Source organism: Plectrocnemia conspersa, unplaced genomic scaffold (genome assembly GCF_051122295.1).
Source record: "Plectrocnemia conspersa isolate PC_06_02 unplaced genomic scaffold, ASM5112229v1 ptg000009l, whole genome shotgun sequence".
Taxonomy (NCBI): Eukaryota; Metazoa; Arthropoda; class Insecta; order Trichoptera; family Polycentropodidae; genus Plectrocnemia; species Plectrocnemia conspersa.
The window spans coordinates 3,418,228-3,433,998 of NW_028277173.1; the positions used below are offsets into that span (position 1 = coordinate 3,418,228).

General features: G+C 27.2%; 2 protein-coding genes across 5 annotated transcripts in view; one reads left to right on the top strand and one right to left on the bottom strand.

Annotated features, from left to right (window-relative positions):
• The first annotated feature begins 4,480 nt into the window (after positions 1-4,480).
• Positions 4,481-6,632, top strand: LOC148231583 (membrane-bound alkaline phosphatase-like). Its single transcript, XM_088192180.1, has 6 exons — positions 4,481-4,562; positions 4,626-4,912; positions 4,969-5,161; positions 5,224-5,396; positions 5,456-5,783; positions 5,841-6,632. The coding sequence occupies exons 1-6, from the start codon at positions 4,490-4,492 to the stop codon at positions 6,344-6,346; spliced, it is 1,560 nt and encodes a 519-aa protein (XP_088048306.1). The 5' UTR covers positions 4,481-4,489; the 3' UTR covers positions 6,347-6,632.
• A 4,988-nt stretch (positions 6,633-11,620) lies between these two features.
• Positions 11,621-15,771, bottom strand: part of LOC148231584 (neo-calmodulin-like) — a 194,358-nt gene continuing 190,207 nt past the window's right edge. For 3 of the 4 annotated variants that reach the window (XM_088192015.1, XM_088192012.1, XM_088192016.1), the window contains 5 exons: positions 14,447-14,480; positions 14,281-14,382; positions 13,752-13,887; positions 13,530-13,678; positions 11,733-11,940 (listed from right to left, as the gene is read on the bottom strand). In XM_088192015.1, the coding sequence (XP_088048141.1) occupies positions 11,909-11,940; positions 13,530-13,678; positions 13,752-13,887; positions 14,281-14,382; positions 14,447-14,480 (453 nt within the window). In that variant the 3' untranslated portion in view covers positions 11,733-11,908. Of the gene's footprint in view, positions 11,941-13,529; positions 13,679-13,751; positions 13,888-14,280; positions 14,383-14,446; positions 14,481-15,771 lie in introns of all 4 variants that reach the window. The other variant, XM_088192014.1, reaches the window with a different exon arrangement.

The window sequence follows — 15,771 nt, forward strand, 5'->3', positions numbered from 1 at the left end:
ATTTTTCGTTGTAGGTCGTTAATCTTACGTACAAGTATGCACTCGATATAAGCAATATTTTTGCTCTTATGATACTTTGTATTTACAGGCATGTTTATGGGCAATGATAAATTTAAAAGTGCACAGTTAAAAACCTCTCATGTGGCGACGATAAATTGAACACCTGTTAGGTAATTTTGATTTATAATTAATTGTCTGTTGATCCATTAAAATTAACAGTTTACTATTTCTAGATTTTTAATTACTATGTAATGTCTTAATTTACATATTAATTTTATATTGCAATAAACTTTTAAGTGTGATGTTTTTTATTTTATTGATAAAAAAAATCTATGCCTAATTTATAATAAACTAAAAATAAATAAATAAGTGCAAAAGATTTTGATATATATTTTTATCAAAGCAGTAGAGGAAGAACCTCGTGTCATATTTTTTTTAGAATAAAATAAAAAGATTTGCCAATCGAAAATATCAGCTATTTGAGGTCAAACCGCATTTAGTTGTAACTGAGTTACCTTATAATTATAAAATCGAGTAAAATAATGTAATTAAATATTTAATAAACATTATTATTAAATTATTTTAATTCAATAAATTATTGTAAAGATTTCTTATCTTCAAATGCTATTAAACTTTGAATTATAAAAATACATATTATTGAATCTATTTAATATGAAACTTTATAGTAATTAGTGAATTTTAAGGCAAATATGTGTTACATTTGAAAGCAAAATTTAGGTTATAAGATGCACTATGCTTATTCGTGTGATATTTAGAAAGTATTTTTTTTTAATATTATGCGTAAAAAAATCTACTTTAGCTAGTAATACAAATACGTAAACAAGATAAGACACTATGTCCGATTGATAGTATCTCATGTATCCCGCGTGGTGACGAGATGATGCCAGTAGTTCAAAAACGTGGCACAGTCATTGGTTTGTTTACTATCACGCCCAAACGAGATGCGCGCTATATTTGCCTTCCTTATCAATTTCAATAATTATGATTGTGTATGTAGAAATAGTATAGTGTGATATTTTGCTTGATGTTATTTATAATATATTGATAAGTACAGCATTTCATTCAATATAAATATAAAATTATCTATAATGATAAGTAATACCTTGCTACAATATTATGGAATAATCAGTAAAATATTCTAACAAGAATTTGCTTGCTAATGAATTTAAATTCCATGCTAGAAAGCGTCACTTAACTTGTGTTTCAAATAATGTGAGAAGAGAACTCACAAGAAGTAGAAATCTTCATAAGCGTTTAAAAACATAAACATAAGACGTAACCATATACATTAATCACCAAATGTTTGTCACCGCTGCTCAGGACAAAGACTATTATACTTATGTGACTATGAACACAATAATATTTTCCGCGATAACTATGAGGAGCTGAAAAAATAATTTTCGATGGTGTTAATTTATTTTAGGTGTGCATCACTACTGTATATAATTATTGTTTCTATAATGGTCATCAACCTGTCAGATTTGTAGTAACAACTAAAATATAAATTAGGATTAGAATGCATCGATTAAAACTTAAATTAAAAAAAAATAATTTGAGCATTCACATACCAACTAATAAAAAAATTATAGCCCATTTAACTAAAAATAAATGTATGATTTTAAAGATTTTTTTTATTGCTATTTATGTAATTGAAACAAGGAAATTATGAAATGATCTTGCAGTGATTCATATTATATATTATGCAATCATAGCAATAATATTCATAGTAAATATTTAACAGAGTTGTCAATAGAACGTGAAAGTTTTTTTGCATTAGCATTGCGCATCTAGAATAGATGCAATCATCTGATAAATTGGAACATTTCTTTTGACATTGATTATCTAGAACAGGGTTTCCAACATTTTTTCTCGCCGTTACATAACAATTAACTGCGATAATACAACATTTTTTTATGCAAGGGCAAATAGATGTAAAAAAACCATAGATTCGAATCACGGTCTTCAGCAATATCAAAATATGAAAATAAACGATTTAAATATAATTTTGTATAGAATAATATTTTATAAGACAGAATTATTTATTTTAAAGCAGTTTTTAGAACAGATTTTTAAAATTATGTTCCTAAAATCTATATATATTTTAAATAGTTTAGCGGCTCGTTACCAAAATTTTTACGAAATATAAAATAATTGACTAGATTATAATTTTTATAGTGGTTTTAAAATTGTTATACTATTATGTAACATAGAATAAATAACTATATGAGTACATTTTTTTTTTAATATATTTAAAAGTTGTTATTTATTTATTTATTTAACATTTGTAAGATCTTCTAATTTAATTTTAAAATTTAGTAGCTTTCAACAGGTTTTATAGTCACAACAGTTATTTAATTCTTAAGTGCAATATTATTGTATATTTTTGGAAAACTCGTCTTTTAAATATATACAGATTTTTAAGACATTTTAATGGTTTGTTAACAAAGTTACTTTTTACAAACTTTTCTGTAACAAATTTTGATATAAAAACATTTTTAATTGTCTAAAAAAATAATAATATTTTAAAGATTTGATCAACATTTTTTTATAGATTTTATAATCAGAATAGAAAGAATTTAAAGAGCATTATTAGAACAAAAGTTTTGCCACATTTGGAATTTCATTTTTGAAAGGTTTAAAGATATGTTATCTAATTAATCTACATATTCTTATAAAATGTAGTAAAATTTATAAAATATTAAAGTTTAATTTTTTTCATTGCCTTTACAAGTTAATAAAATCACAACAGTTATTTAATTTTAAAGCACAATATAATTGTATTTTTTTTTGGAAAAGTTTAAAAAGTTTGTTAGCAAAATCAGTTATTTTTTTTTCAAAATCCATATTTTTAAATTTAACTGTTTTTTGATTACATAAAAATCTAAAATGTTAAAGCGGGCTTTTGAAATTTTTATTGGTCTTTTAACGAGAACATTATTATTAAAAGTTAAAGTTTTACCGAATTTTAAATTATAAAAATTTCAAAGTTTGTCACCAAATTTCTTTACGTATTCTTATGAATTTTATGGTAGGTTTCTTGTAGTTCAACGCCAAATATTTGCTACTTTTTACGGATTTTATAATTTATAAAATATTTTAGTGATTTACTACTATTTTTTACATATATTTTAATGTGTCTTATAACCAAAACAGTTATTTCTTTTGTAGCATATTTAAATGGCGTTTTTTTTAAATAATAAACATTTTATTTATAAATGCGTAAATATTTCTTGAATTTCTTAAAATGTTTTATAACCAAAAATATTTATTTTATATGAAATAAAAAATAGTTTTTTTAATATATACAGATTTCTAGGAGCTTTAAATAGTTTGTCAACAGATTTTGTCAGTTTTTAATTCTTAATGAAACTTGTAAGAAAAACAAATATTTTTTTTATGGATATTTTTTTAGATGTGTAAGAAATATATTCTAAAATGTTACAATAATGAAACTTTACAGTTAATATTAATAGTGTATTTTTAAGATTAATCTAATTTTTAAATTAATAATGATTACTAAAAAAATTTAACATAAATATTTTTATCTTACAAATTTCATGACTAAAATAGTTTTTTTGTAGTTCAATGTCAAATATTCTAAAAATTAAAGTTTTTCTCTCTAAATGGTTAGTTACAAAACTTATATTTGTTATTTTTAAGATGTGTAAAGATTTATAAAATAATTTAGAGGTCTGTTATTATTTATTTTCCTTTTTTTTAGCCAGAACAGTAATTTCTTTTGTAACATATTTTTCTTAAAATTTCATAAATAGCGTATCAATTACAATTTTTTAAGTTAATATTAACAAGTATTTTTTTTTTAACATTTTTTAAAAAGTAACGTTTTTAGAAAATTATAAAATATGTTTTTGAAGTATGCACAAAATTAAAAAACGAGTGATTTGTATTTTTTTTAACGGTCTTATAGTCGTTTTTTAGGGACAAAATTTAAAATAATATTTTTAATTTTTTAATGAAGATTTAAAAAAAAAATTAGATTATGAAAAAATTTTTTCACGTCACGTATATTTATTTTGTGACACATTTTTGAGGCAACATTTTTAAAAAAATTGGAATTTTATTTATTTCTGTAAAAATATTTCTGAGATCATTGTATTTCTAGTATTTAGATTTTCACATATTTGATAGTATTTTATAAGAAAAACACTGTTTAAAATCTAATATAGATAATATAAAATTTATGTTTTAATATAAATTATTTTTATTATTTTTATTTTTATATGTGTAAATATCTATAAAAATATTTTACACGGAACTGAGTGTTTTTTGTATTTATTATTTTTCGTACAAAACAATAATATAACATAGATAAGATTAGTAATTTTTGTCTGTTCAAGATTTATCTAAATATATTTCAATCTGATTAAGATAAAATTGTTAATGATAGATCAATATATAAACAGGTTCTTCATTTATCTATATACGCATTCACAGTGAATCTGCCACGATGAAGTTTTGTGTACAAATATTTATTTTATCCGTGATTTTTGCTAATTGCTTAGCATATCCTGTAGAATTCGGTTAGTTTATTCTTCTTTCATTCAAAACAACATTTTAGTAAACATGTATTTTTATAATCTTAGATGAAGATCAGCATATGCATGCTAAGAAATTCAAGTATGATCCAAGATACGGTTTGGAAGTTGAAAAGGAACCAGAGCATTGGAAGCAGAAAGCAATGGACACCATCGATTTTCACTTGAAAGTCGTGAATAAAAACACAGCCAAAAATGTGATTATGTTTTTGGGCGATGGGATGTCTATACCTACAATAACAGCTGCTAGAATATACATGGGTCAACTGCAAGATCAATTGGGAGAAGAAGCCATGTTGTCTTTTGAACAATTTCCAGTGACTGGATTATCGAAGGTACGTTTTTTTATTATCTTCTCTAGTTTTGATAATTAATCATATCATAATTTTAGACATATTGTGTTGATGGTCAAGTAGCAGATTCTGCTTGTTCAGCTACTGCTTACCTGTGTGGAGTAAAAACAAATGATGGAACAATTGGAGTTAAAGCTAGAGTAGGTTTGGGTGATTGCGATGGAATGACAAATAAGACAAATCATGTGTACTCTATTGCGAAGAAGTTCTTGGATAAAGGACGAAGTGCTGGTGAGTTGAGATGTTTTTAAATGTATTTTATAAATAGTATCTTTACCAATTTTTGTTCATAGGTTTGTTAACCACAACCAGAGTCACTCATGCTTCTCCGTCTGGAGTATTTGCACACACTGCACATAGAGATTGGGAGAACAACGAATACATAAAAAAGAACTGTGGTGCAAATTCACCAAATAAGGACATTGCTTATCAATTGATTAAAGAAGATATTGGAAAACAGCTAAAGGTGTGTTTGATGGATTTATTTAAGTTGTCACATATATATTTTAATTTAAATTGTTTCAGGTGATCATGGGTGGCGGCAGACGCGAATTTTTGCCCAAGAGTGTCATAGATGAAGAAGGCAAAAAAGGATATCGCACGGATGATCTTAATCTAATAGAGGAATGGAAGAAGATGCGAGGAAATGAATCTAATGAATACGTTTGGAATAGGAAGCAGTTGTTGGAAGTAGATGAAAAAACTGATTATTTGTTGGGTTTGTTTGAGAGCGATCACTGTCAATATCATCTGCAGTCGAACCCTGAAACAGAGCCCACTTTCGAAGAAATGGTAGAGGCGGGTATTAAAGTGCTTTCTAAGAACGATAAGGGATTCTTCTTATTTTGTGAAGGTATGTTAAATTATATATTTAGATTTTTCAAGTTATGTATTTTTTTAATATTTTTAGGCGGTCGAATTGATCACGCTCACCATAAGAACTTTGCTCGTATGGCTCTTGATGAGACTGTTGAATTTTCTAAGGGTATAGCTAAAGCTGTCCAGATGACCAGCAGAGACGATACATTGATTGTGGTTACATCTGATCACGCACATGCAATGACAATGTCGGGATATCCAAAGAGGGGCAGAAATATTCTGGAAGACGTTGGCTATCACGCTGAAGATAACGTCACGTATACAACGTTGAGCTATGCCAATGGTTTAGGATACAGGAAAGATGTTAACGGCAAGCGCTATGACGCCACTAAAGATCCAAATTTAAGGGAACCAGATTACAAATTTCCAGCAATGGTCCCACTGGATTCTGAGACCCACGGAGGCGATGACGTGGCGGTATTTGCTTTAGGACCTCAACAGCATCTCTTCACTGGAAACTATGAGCAGAGTACGATTCCGTATCTGATGTCATTTGCGTCTTGCGTGGACGACGATAAATCAGCGTGTAACTTGTAAATTTTAAGGATTTAGTTTTGTCTGAGTTTAAATATATTTACTTATATTTTATTAATTCACTGTAATTTATTAAAATTAAAATAATTTATAATATTAGTGAGCGTTGTATATTTTCTTTGTATTATAATATAACTTGTATTGTCTGTCAATAGCAAAAGAATTCGGCCCACAACTAGGGACCGTTATAGATTACATTGAATAAATCGTTACAATTTTTCCAATTATAACATACTTATTATAGTAGAAAAATATTTGTAACTGAAAAACTGTTTTTTTTTTATAAATATGCAAATCATTTAAAAATGTTTTTTTTTTATTGTCTTTTTTTATAAATAAAATTATTAAAGATTTAAAATTGCTTTAGAGCAGACACTGCCTAACATTAATGCATTGTAGAATGTCTAAATCTTAAAGTTCCAGTAAGCTCTTGTTGGCTTAAAGGTAATACTAGACCAAAAATCTGATGATTGAAGTGGAAAGGCTGCTTCCTTGGACTTCATTTATATCAGCCTGAAAGTCTAAGCTCGTACTGAGTCGTTGATTAAGATTTTGTTATCTTCACTAATTGAGAGTTAAAGGTCTGAAGTGTAGTAAGAGACAATACAATGATATCAAAAACTTTTCCATATCTTATTATCCACTTTATTTGACCAATTAGAGCTAATTTTTCTGGAACATAAATGCTCCAATATTTTTTTATAAGATTCTAACATAATGCTTAAATAAATATTAAAACAATGTCCTTGTAGCGCGTTACAAATAAGCATGCAGATTTTTTGTTTGTCACTTGCCAAATGGTTTTTGACAAATTATGTCAGACGGATTACTTCATTATTATCTGACAAATATATCTGCACTTTTCGGTAATATTGCTATGTATATAAATTTCGAAATTAAAATGCAAACTGCAAGTGAGCTCAAAATTCGTTGCTGCTTATGTAGATAAAAAACGCATTAGCTTTTTTATGTCGTTGGCGAGCTAATTTATTGTCGCATAACTTTGCATAATTGTACATATTTAGTAATATTTGCTATATTTTGTTTTTTAATGGTTAATCAGATCATCTTTAAGTCATTAAATGACAAAATAGATTGCAAAAATAATATTTAATATTTTGAACCCTTAAACATAATTAATCAATATATTCTTTATAAATAATAATTTAGGTTTTTAAGCATGACACGTTATTTAATTTTTCTATTAAAAAATACTGTTTTGAAGTCTAGGAATAAGGCTTAAATTTTCTTGCGTTCTTTGCTACTAAACAACTATTTCTTAACCCTCTAAACGGCAGTGACTTTTTAGTGAGTCACCTTATATTTTTCTTCACGCGTCAGAATTTCATTCTAAGAATAAATATAAAATGGTTTAGTGATAAATTAAGCTAGCTAAAGAATAAATGAATGCAATATGCCTATTTTCTGGAACGTATCTTCCGCGTAATTTGAGAGATGAAATATTTATAAATATTTTTACAACATAAAAAACCAACGGTAAATTGTATAGTTAACCAAACATTAAAAAAAATATAGTCATACCCCTTAATTAGTGATACAAGTTTAGATGATTTAAACCACATCTTAAAAGTGATGCGTTTTTTTGCACACTACCGATTTTAAAATTAATTTTAATTTATTAAAAATGTTTTAATAATCTCTCTGATTAATATAGGCTAAAATAATATATAATATCAAATAAAATTCCAGTGTTATACAGCAATGATATTTTTATTTCACATGTCCATTTTTTAGATATACATATATGTGTTTATGTTTTCTATTTTATGTATAGGTATGTTTATTCATTTCTATAGCATCATTATTTCTTTGGCATATTTCACATAGCAACGATAAATCTCTTACAAAACATATAAAACGCAACTGTTACGAATCAATTCATTGTATTACGCCGAAAGAAAATATGCCAATGAAAGGTGGAAAACACTTTATGCTCACTATAGCATTAACAAACATCATGCAGTAAATATTTCATCAGAAAGACATCCAATAATAGTTAAATTAGTAACATCAATATACATATTCGTCTATAACGCACGACAATAAAAACTGAGTACTGTAATATCATGTGTAATACTTTGGATGAAACAATATCATCATCGCAATTTACTGACACTGGCAGAAGTGCACATGATTTATTTATATTAAGGATTGAGTATATGTTTGTGATTGTCTATACAGGGTATATCGTTTTATAATATTTTTCCAAATGTGATTCTTTAATATGAAAATATAAATCAAATCAGATTTTAAAACACTTTTTTTTTTGTAAATTGAGGTATTTTACATCAAGGCTTGGTCTAATAAAAAGTATTCACTAATGAAGGATGTTTTTTTTGTGCACAAGATAAGAAATGCATGTGCACATTCTGCCAAAGTAATTTTATGTTATTTATATATAAATAAAATATTTATTATGTATTATATTAATATAATAAAACGTGACTTATAAGATAAAATAATAATAATGTTGCATTATTGATAAATTAAAGAAGCATAATTATAATTTATATAGAGAAGTTTTAACTATCGTTTTTATCCATTAATTCGAGTCAGGACTGCGTCCATATCTCTTATTGAACACATGCGTATAACGTAACGAATGTACATTCATGATTAAACATATTCATACACAATTTAGCTACTCTTACATTTATTACAAGCATGTTAATATATATTAGGTTGCTGACAAAGTTCAATCAGAGATATTTCTACCAAAGGAATTGTTTCATATATCAATCAAATATGTATCGTATATTTGTATTAAAAAAATCTTTACAGCATGTTCAATTTTTTTAATATCATATCTTTTACTTGATTAAAGCGCAAATAATGAATATTTTTAGGTATGAGTTTCTATTTTTAAAACTCTTACATACTTTTACAGCAACCACAATACACATACATATTTAATTTATATTTTAAACAATTAGGCATTCAACATTTTTTTTAATATGACGTATCAAATAAAAGTGAGCAACGACAAATCTATTATAAAACGCCAACAACCTTAATGAATACAACTACTAAAACATTCAACATTGATCATTACACATATATAATATTTATTGTATCTAAGATAAGTTTATGGTTAAAATAAACACACAAGTTAGTTGAAAAACAACGTCAACTAAATAAAAACACATTAGCATATTATACATTTTTGGAAAGATTCATAGTCACAACACTTTCTAATTTGATAGTCAACCAAGAGTAACTCTCAATGCCTAATCAACATACGTAAATATTACATTTATTAATATAGTGAACCAGCTGTCGGTCTCTCACTGTCGCGAGGTACCGGAGCTAGTAATATAGTATTATAGATGTATTGCGTACAAAACTGAATAGATGAAACGGTGTGAACGAAACAAACCTTAGATAATAGTATAATTATGTAATCATGATTTTTTCATCTCAATTAATGGTTCCCATTCAATTAAGCTCATTGATTATTTTTTAATAATATACAATGATGTCATGAATATAAAGTATAACAGAAGGATACAAACATATTGCTGTATGATGTTTACATATATTTGACTCTATTTTTGTTTGATAAATTATCATAAATTCTCTCTAACACAAAGGTTTACTAACACTTAAATATAATAATTTAATTAATACGTAAATTCAATTATGAAGTATCTATGTTTTTTGGACGTCTTGTATAATAGTCGAATCTAAATGGAAAATAGAGAGAGATAGAGAGATATTAATAATATATACACACACAAATATATATACATATATATACATACATATATATATATATTTATATATTAGATTTTAAATTTTTATCACGAGATAAATATTTTTGCTCAATATTGGCTACAAATGCCATTGCAATCTTACTCTTATTTGAGCGTCTGTAGAGTGACAAGACTCTTCTAAACGCCAGACGCTCACATACAAGTAAGATCGCGATGTCAGCCGTGGCCAATATTGAGTAAAAATATTTATCTCGCGATAAAATATTAAAATCTAATTTATATTTAGTATATATATATATATACATACATATATATAATACATATAGAACATAGTAATAATTTCTAACCGATCACTGACAAACTTAGGTTAAGTAAATTATATTAAATTATTATCACAATCAAATGCAAAAATCTTAATAGGCCATAAAAATCGTTACAATAACGAGCGCATAACATATTCACATAATCACAATATTTGTTTTTAAAACGTATATATGAAGTAAAAGTTTTTACAAAGACAGCAGTGAAAATTTAGCGTTCAACGGAAGACATCCATGACAATAAATGTATCATTAAAAAATATTACTAATAATAAATACACGAGACAAACATTTACTAAATTGCGTAACAGTGCTATGCACTCATATATGCGTACATAGATATATACTATGTTTATGTATATTTGTTTAAAATTGTATCATTTGGACTTTTATAAGCATTGTTCCGATCGTATCGTTGTCGACGATTGCGATCTTGTTCGTTTTTTATAGTCATTTTGAGAAGATTGAGCTCCGACGTGCACTCGTATATAATATATCAATTAAGATGTATCACATAAAATTGATATTGAATACTATGTCTTATACATAGATACGCATGAACGTCAGTTATGCAATTTCATGTGATAGAACCATATATATAACATTAATGTATATAAACAACCCACGTTGTGCCGTTTGTACACTTTTGCAACAAAATGTATTTATTCAACAAGCGTTCAACGTTCACAATTTATGCAAAATATCATATAATAATCGTCATATATTTCTTTTTAAGAAATATGCTATATAAAATATATGAATCGCTATGCAAAAGCAAAAAGAATCAACTTTGCCATCAAAAACAATAAACGTTGTGCAACATAAAAAATCTTCTAATAAATATGTAATTTTTATATAAATCATTATCTAAAAATATGTCATTATTAGGCTTTTGCTGTTTTAAATACAAACACAGGCGTTGAAAAAAATGCGTGAAGGACGCATCAGTTACACATGTGCCAGCACATTTTTTTTAATACAAGAAACGTGTCTAAAGTGAATCGAACAAAATGATTCTGATTATACGATGATAACAAATCATTTTGTGATATACATACGTTTAAATTTCATTATCATTAATCAAGCGACTAAAGAAGAGAAAATTTAGTAAAATTTATAAAACGAATGAGACTTTTTTTATCAATCGATTTGATTATAAAATTTATTCAATATTTTATTTTTATATAGATATCAAACAATATAAATAGGACATTTATTTTTACTTTATATGTATTGCAACGTTCCTTGTCCATCGAATAAACATAACAAATCCTTCGTATTTCTTAGACCAATGGAACAGTCTTTAAATATTTTCATTAAGTTCATAAAACAATGTTTTTTACTTGTTTCTTGTTTTTGTTGTTAATGTACACAAGACTTTGTCTTGATAAACTAAAATGGCAAAGTTTATAATAATAACCAAGGATTTTTAGGCCGGGAATTGTTCCCGTATTTTCAGGAGGCCCTCGTGTAAGCGTTTTGAGGAGAGCTGCTCTTTCGACGTTGATGAACTAATTTTTTGACGTCAGGATTGAAACAAACTCTGAAAACATACAATTAAACAATAAATTAATACAGATTTATCTTATTATAAATATAAATAATTATAAATAGGATTCGAACCCACGTCTTTTAGGACAATATTATATTAAAGGCTAACTATTCGCTGCTTTTATTTATTTATTTAACGTAAATCATCTATTGCAAGATGATTGGAATGCGTAACAACGAAGTAAACACAATCAACAACCACTAAATTAGTAGTGAGACATAATACTAAAATCAAAGCCTGTAACTCAGTGACATCATTGTCTTTTTATTCGCCATCTCCATAATTCCATGCTTCACTGTGATTTTTTATCTTTTGTTGTAACTTGACAGGCGTAATATCAATGCGTTACGACGAGGTAAGTCAATCCGACACAAGTAAGTTGCCCATTGTCAAGATTCTAACATTTTTATTTATAAAACTATTTTCAGAATTTAAATATTTTTCAATATTTTACGCCTTATGGTTTGTCTCAAATGTGTTAGACTGGAAAAACATGTATATGGCAACCATATAGATAAAGACAATTTTTACGAAAAAGAAAAATAATTGATTCAAAAAAAATTTTCATGAGTCATCCAAATCTATAAAATTTGTCACCACGAGTTACCAGAAATAATAAATTTTAGCGATGGTCGGACAAAAACAGTTTGAATCGTAGTTGGCTTCGGGCTTGGCATCAGGGCTTTGCCCTTAATGGGCCGGCAAATGCTCAGATAAATATAAAAAACGTTAAAAGCAATAAAAGCAATTGTTTTTAACGTTTTCTATATTAACTGAGCATTTGCCGATCAATCAAGGGCAAAGCCCCGATGATTTTCAAAGTGAAACACGTTCCTTATAATAATGTTAAACATTCTAGAAGGCTCGGCACAAATGTTATTGATATGATGAAATAATTTCCACGTCTCCTCAAACCCAATAGCAAGTTCTTTAGTATAAATCTCTCTAATCAGAATTTTTTAACAGGTAATGAAATATTTTTACTATAAATAAAGATTTGTAAAAAGACGCGACATGGCACTGAAAGATAAACGGTTATCGGCAGCTCATTTTCAAAATAAATCTGGGTCGGTCTGCAAAGATAACGAGTATAAATCATTCGGACGCTTTTAAGCAGTCATTGACATAGTATTTAGAGTTTTAATTGGCGTGTTTATATCGTTTATGAGTCATAAAAACAATAATGGTATACAGACAAAACTCGGCAAATACTAAAATAAATTTTGAATGATTTAGTAAGGTTATGAGAAAATCCGAGGTTTAAGATTTTACAGAAAAATGCCATGTCAAACCTTGTCATGATTTTTTTACTACTAGAAAAATTTACTACAATGAAAGCTCTAAAGATCGCTGCATTATACTAATACTCCGTTCCAGTCCATAATTGAGTGATGTCGATTCTTTATCATGGTGTCACTGCATTCGTTCATATATCAAACATTTATTATTCAGGCACTCTTAACTCAACCATCAATCGCTAATTACATTGATCATTTTACATCTTCAGTACTCATTGCCATCACTAGCGAGAAGCGCATATCTTAATGAGGTTTAATTTAATAATAATAAAAAATAATAACCATCATAGTTGACCATGCCGTCGCCATCAAGATCGGCTTCCTTGATCATGTCATCTACTTCCTCTTCGCTGAGTCTTTCACCCAAATTAGTCATCACGTGTCGCAGCTCCACAGAAGAAATCAGACCATCGTTGTTCTTGTCAAAGACGCTGAAATATCAAAATTAAAAAAATTGTTCAAATCCTGATTTTATTTTTAAAATATTTATATTTGAAAGTTCACCGAAAGGCTTCTCTCAGCTCATCTTCGCCATCAGAACCTTTCATCTTCTTGGACATCATTTGCAAAAATTCGTTGAATTCGATGGTTCCGTTGCCGTCTTGGTCTACCTCGTTCACCATATCTCTCAGCTCGGTTTCTAAATCATATAAAACATATTATTGAGTACCATATTTATTTTAAATATTTCATTGCGATATTATCCGCGTTAGCCTAATGCGTTACAATGGGGTAAATATAATTAACTTAACAGCCATTGATATGAGACACTAGACTCATATCAATGACTGTAAAATAGTGACATATATTTTATTAATTTTAAACTATTATCATAGCTTATGTCTTAGCTCGATTATATTTTTATTAAATATCACGATATTTATCTATGAGATAATTAAAATCGATCAGAATTGTAATAGTTATAGAATAATATAGATCTCTCAGACACTGGTATGATATATTTGCAAATATATTATGATCAGTATTTAGGCTTGAGCTGTATTAAAAAAATTAGATAATAAATAATATTAACCAGTAGGTCTTTGACCCAACGATCGCATAACAACGCCCAACTCTGCCATTGTAATAGTGCCATCTTCGTCCTTATCGAACAGCATGAAAGCTTCTTTAAATTCTGAAAAATAATAATATTTTTGTTAGTTAATTTTATTAAAAATTATATTTTATTAAAGTCGTACCTGAAACTTGCTCCTCGCTGAGCCCATATTCGGACTGCAAAGGAGAAAAAATATTTTTATTAATTATACCATTAAATAAGTGCCTTAATTATACGTTAAATTAGATTGTAAAGGACAAACGTAATATTTTTGCTGCGTAACGTAATTATAATGCTTGAATCAACCCCAAACCACTGCGAAACAATTGAGGGAAAAAATGCGCTAAAAAAGGTATACCCAGGGGAAAGCAGGTGTCGGGGTTTTGGTTCTGTTTGTACTAAAATTTCAATCGCGACAAATCACCTGGAAAATTTTAAACAAAGTGTGCTTTAAACTTTTTTTGTTCTTGTAAGCCCTTAACAAATTGCGAGTCGTTAATTCAAGGGTAATGACTCGGCAAATATGTTTCTGAAAACGCTTATATATAATTTATTGTTAATGTATTTTTATGTACATTATATAATGATTTAAAGTATATTAAAATAGGAGATAACATAAAGATGTGATATAGTATAATCATATTGTTTTATACAGAAATAACTAGATTTAATATTTTTCTTCTAGTAAAAAGATAGTTTCATTCAAAACATAATAACGAAAAAAATAAAACAGATGAAATAATAATTTTATTGATCTTTTGAAAAAAACTTAAAGCTTGATTATTTAATTTACAAGTTTTAATTTATTTTACTGTTCTTTACAATTTATTGCTTCTTAAAGATAAGCATTATGTCTTATTGTATTGTAGAAAGTTATTGAAAAATAAAAGGACTTTCCGGACTTACAAAGGTAACAATACAATGTGTTAAATATTTTTTTTTGTGTAAACAATACTTTACGACTAATAAATACAAGTTATATATAATAGATTAATTTTGATCACTTTAAAATAAAAATGAGACATGGAAGTCATGTTTTTTTTGATTATAAATAAAATTACCCTAATTAATATAAACGTATTAAAAATTTTGAGCTTCATAAAACAGCTTTTTATTTTAGAGCGACACTTTGTCAAGATACATATGCACTTTAAACAACTATTTAAGTACCCTTTAAAGTTGCTAAGAGGCGGTGTTGACAACCCGTTAATGCTTGGTGACTTTCGGTTGCTTGCTTTAGAGCAGGTGTCGCCAACCTTTCGTACCTTACGGACCACTAAACTTAAATTTTGTGTTCTGCGGACAACTACCATACTTTTTTATACAAGTAACATTATAAATATGAAATTGTACTTGTTTTTACCTTCCAAGCTATTTAATAATACTAATAGATACTATTATTAAATATATAATTAATGATATAATGACCCAATTATAATAATAAGTCATCACAAATATATTCATTAT

What these genes read in the sequence shown, in the direction of transcription:
- LOC148231583 (XM_088192180.1), top strand. Translation starts at nt 4,490, where the DNA reads ATGAAGTTTTGTGTACAAATATTTATTTTATCCGTGATTTTTGCTAAT. An exon ending in AGCATATCCTGTAGAATTCG is followed by an intron (nt 4,563 to 4,625) that starts GTTAGTTTATTC and finishes TTATAATCTTAG; the next exon opens with ATGAAGATCAGCATATGCAT. An exon ending in CAGTGACTGGATTATCGAAG is followed by an intron (nt 4,913 to 4,968) that starts GTACGTTTTTTT and finishes TCATAATTTTAG; the next exon opens with ACATATTGTGTTGATGGTCA.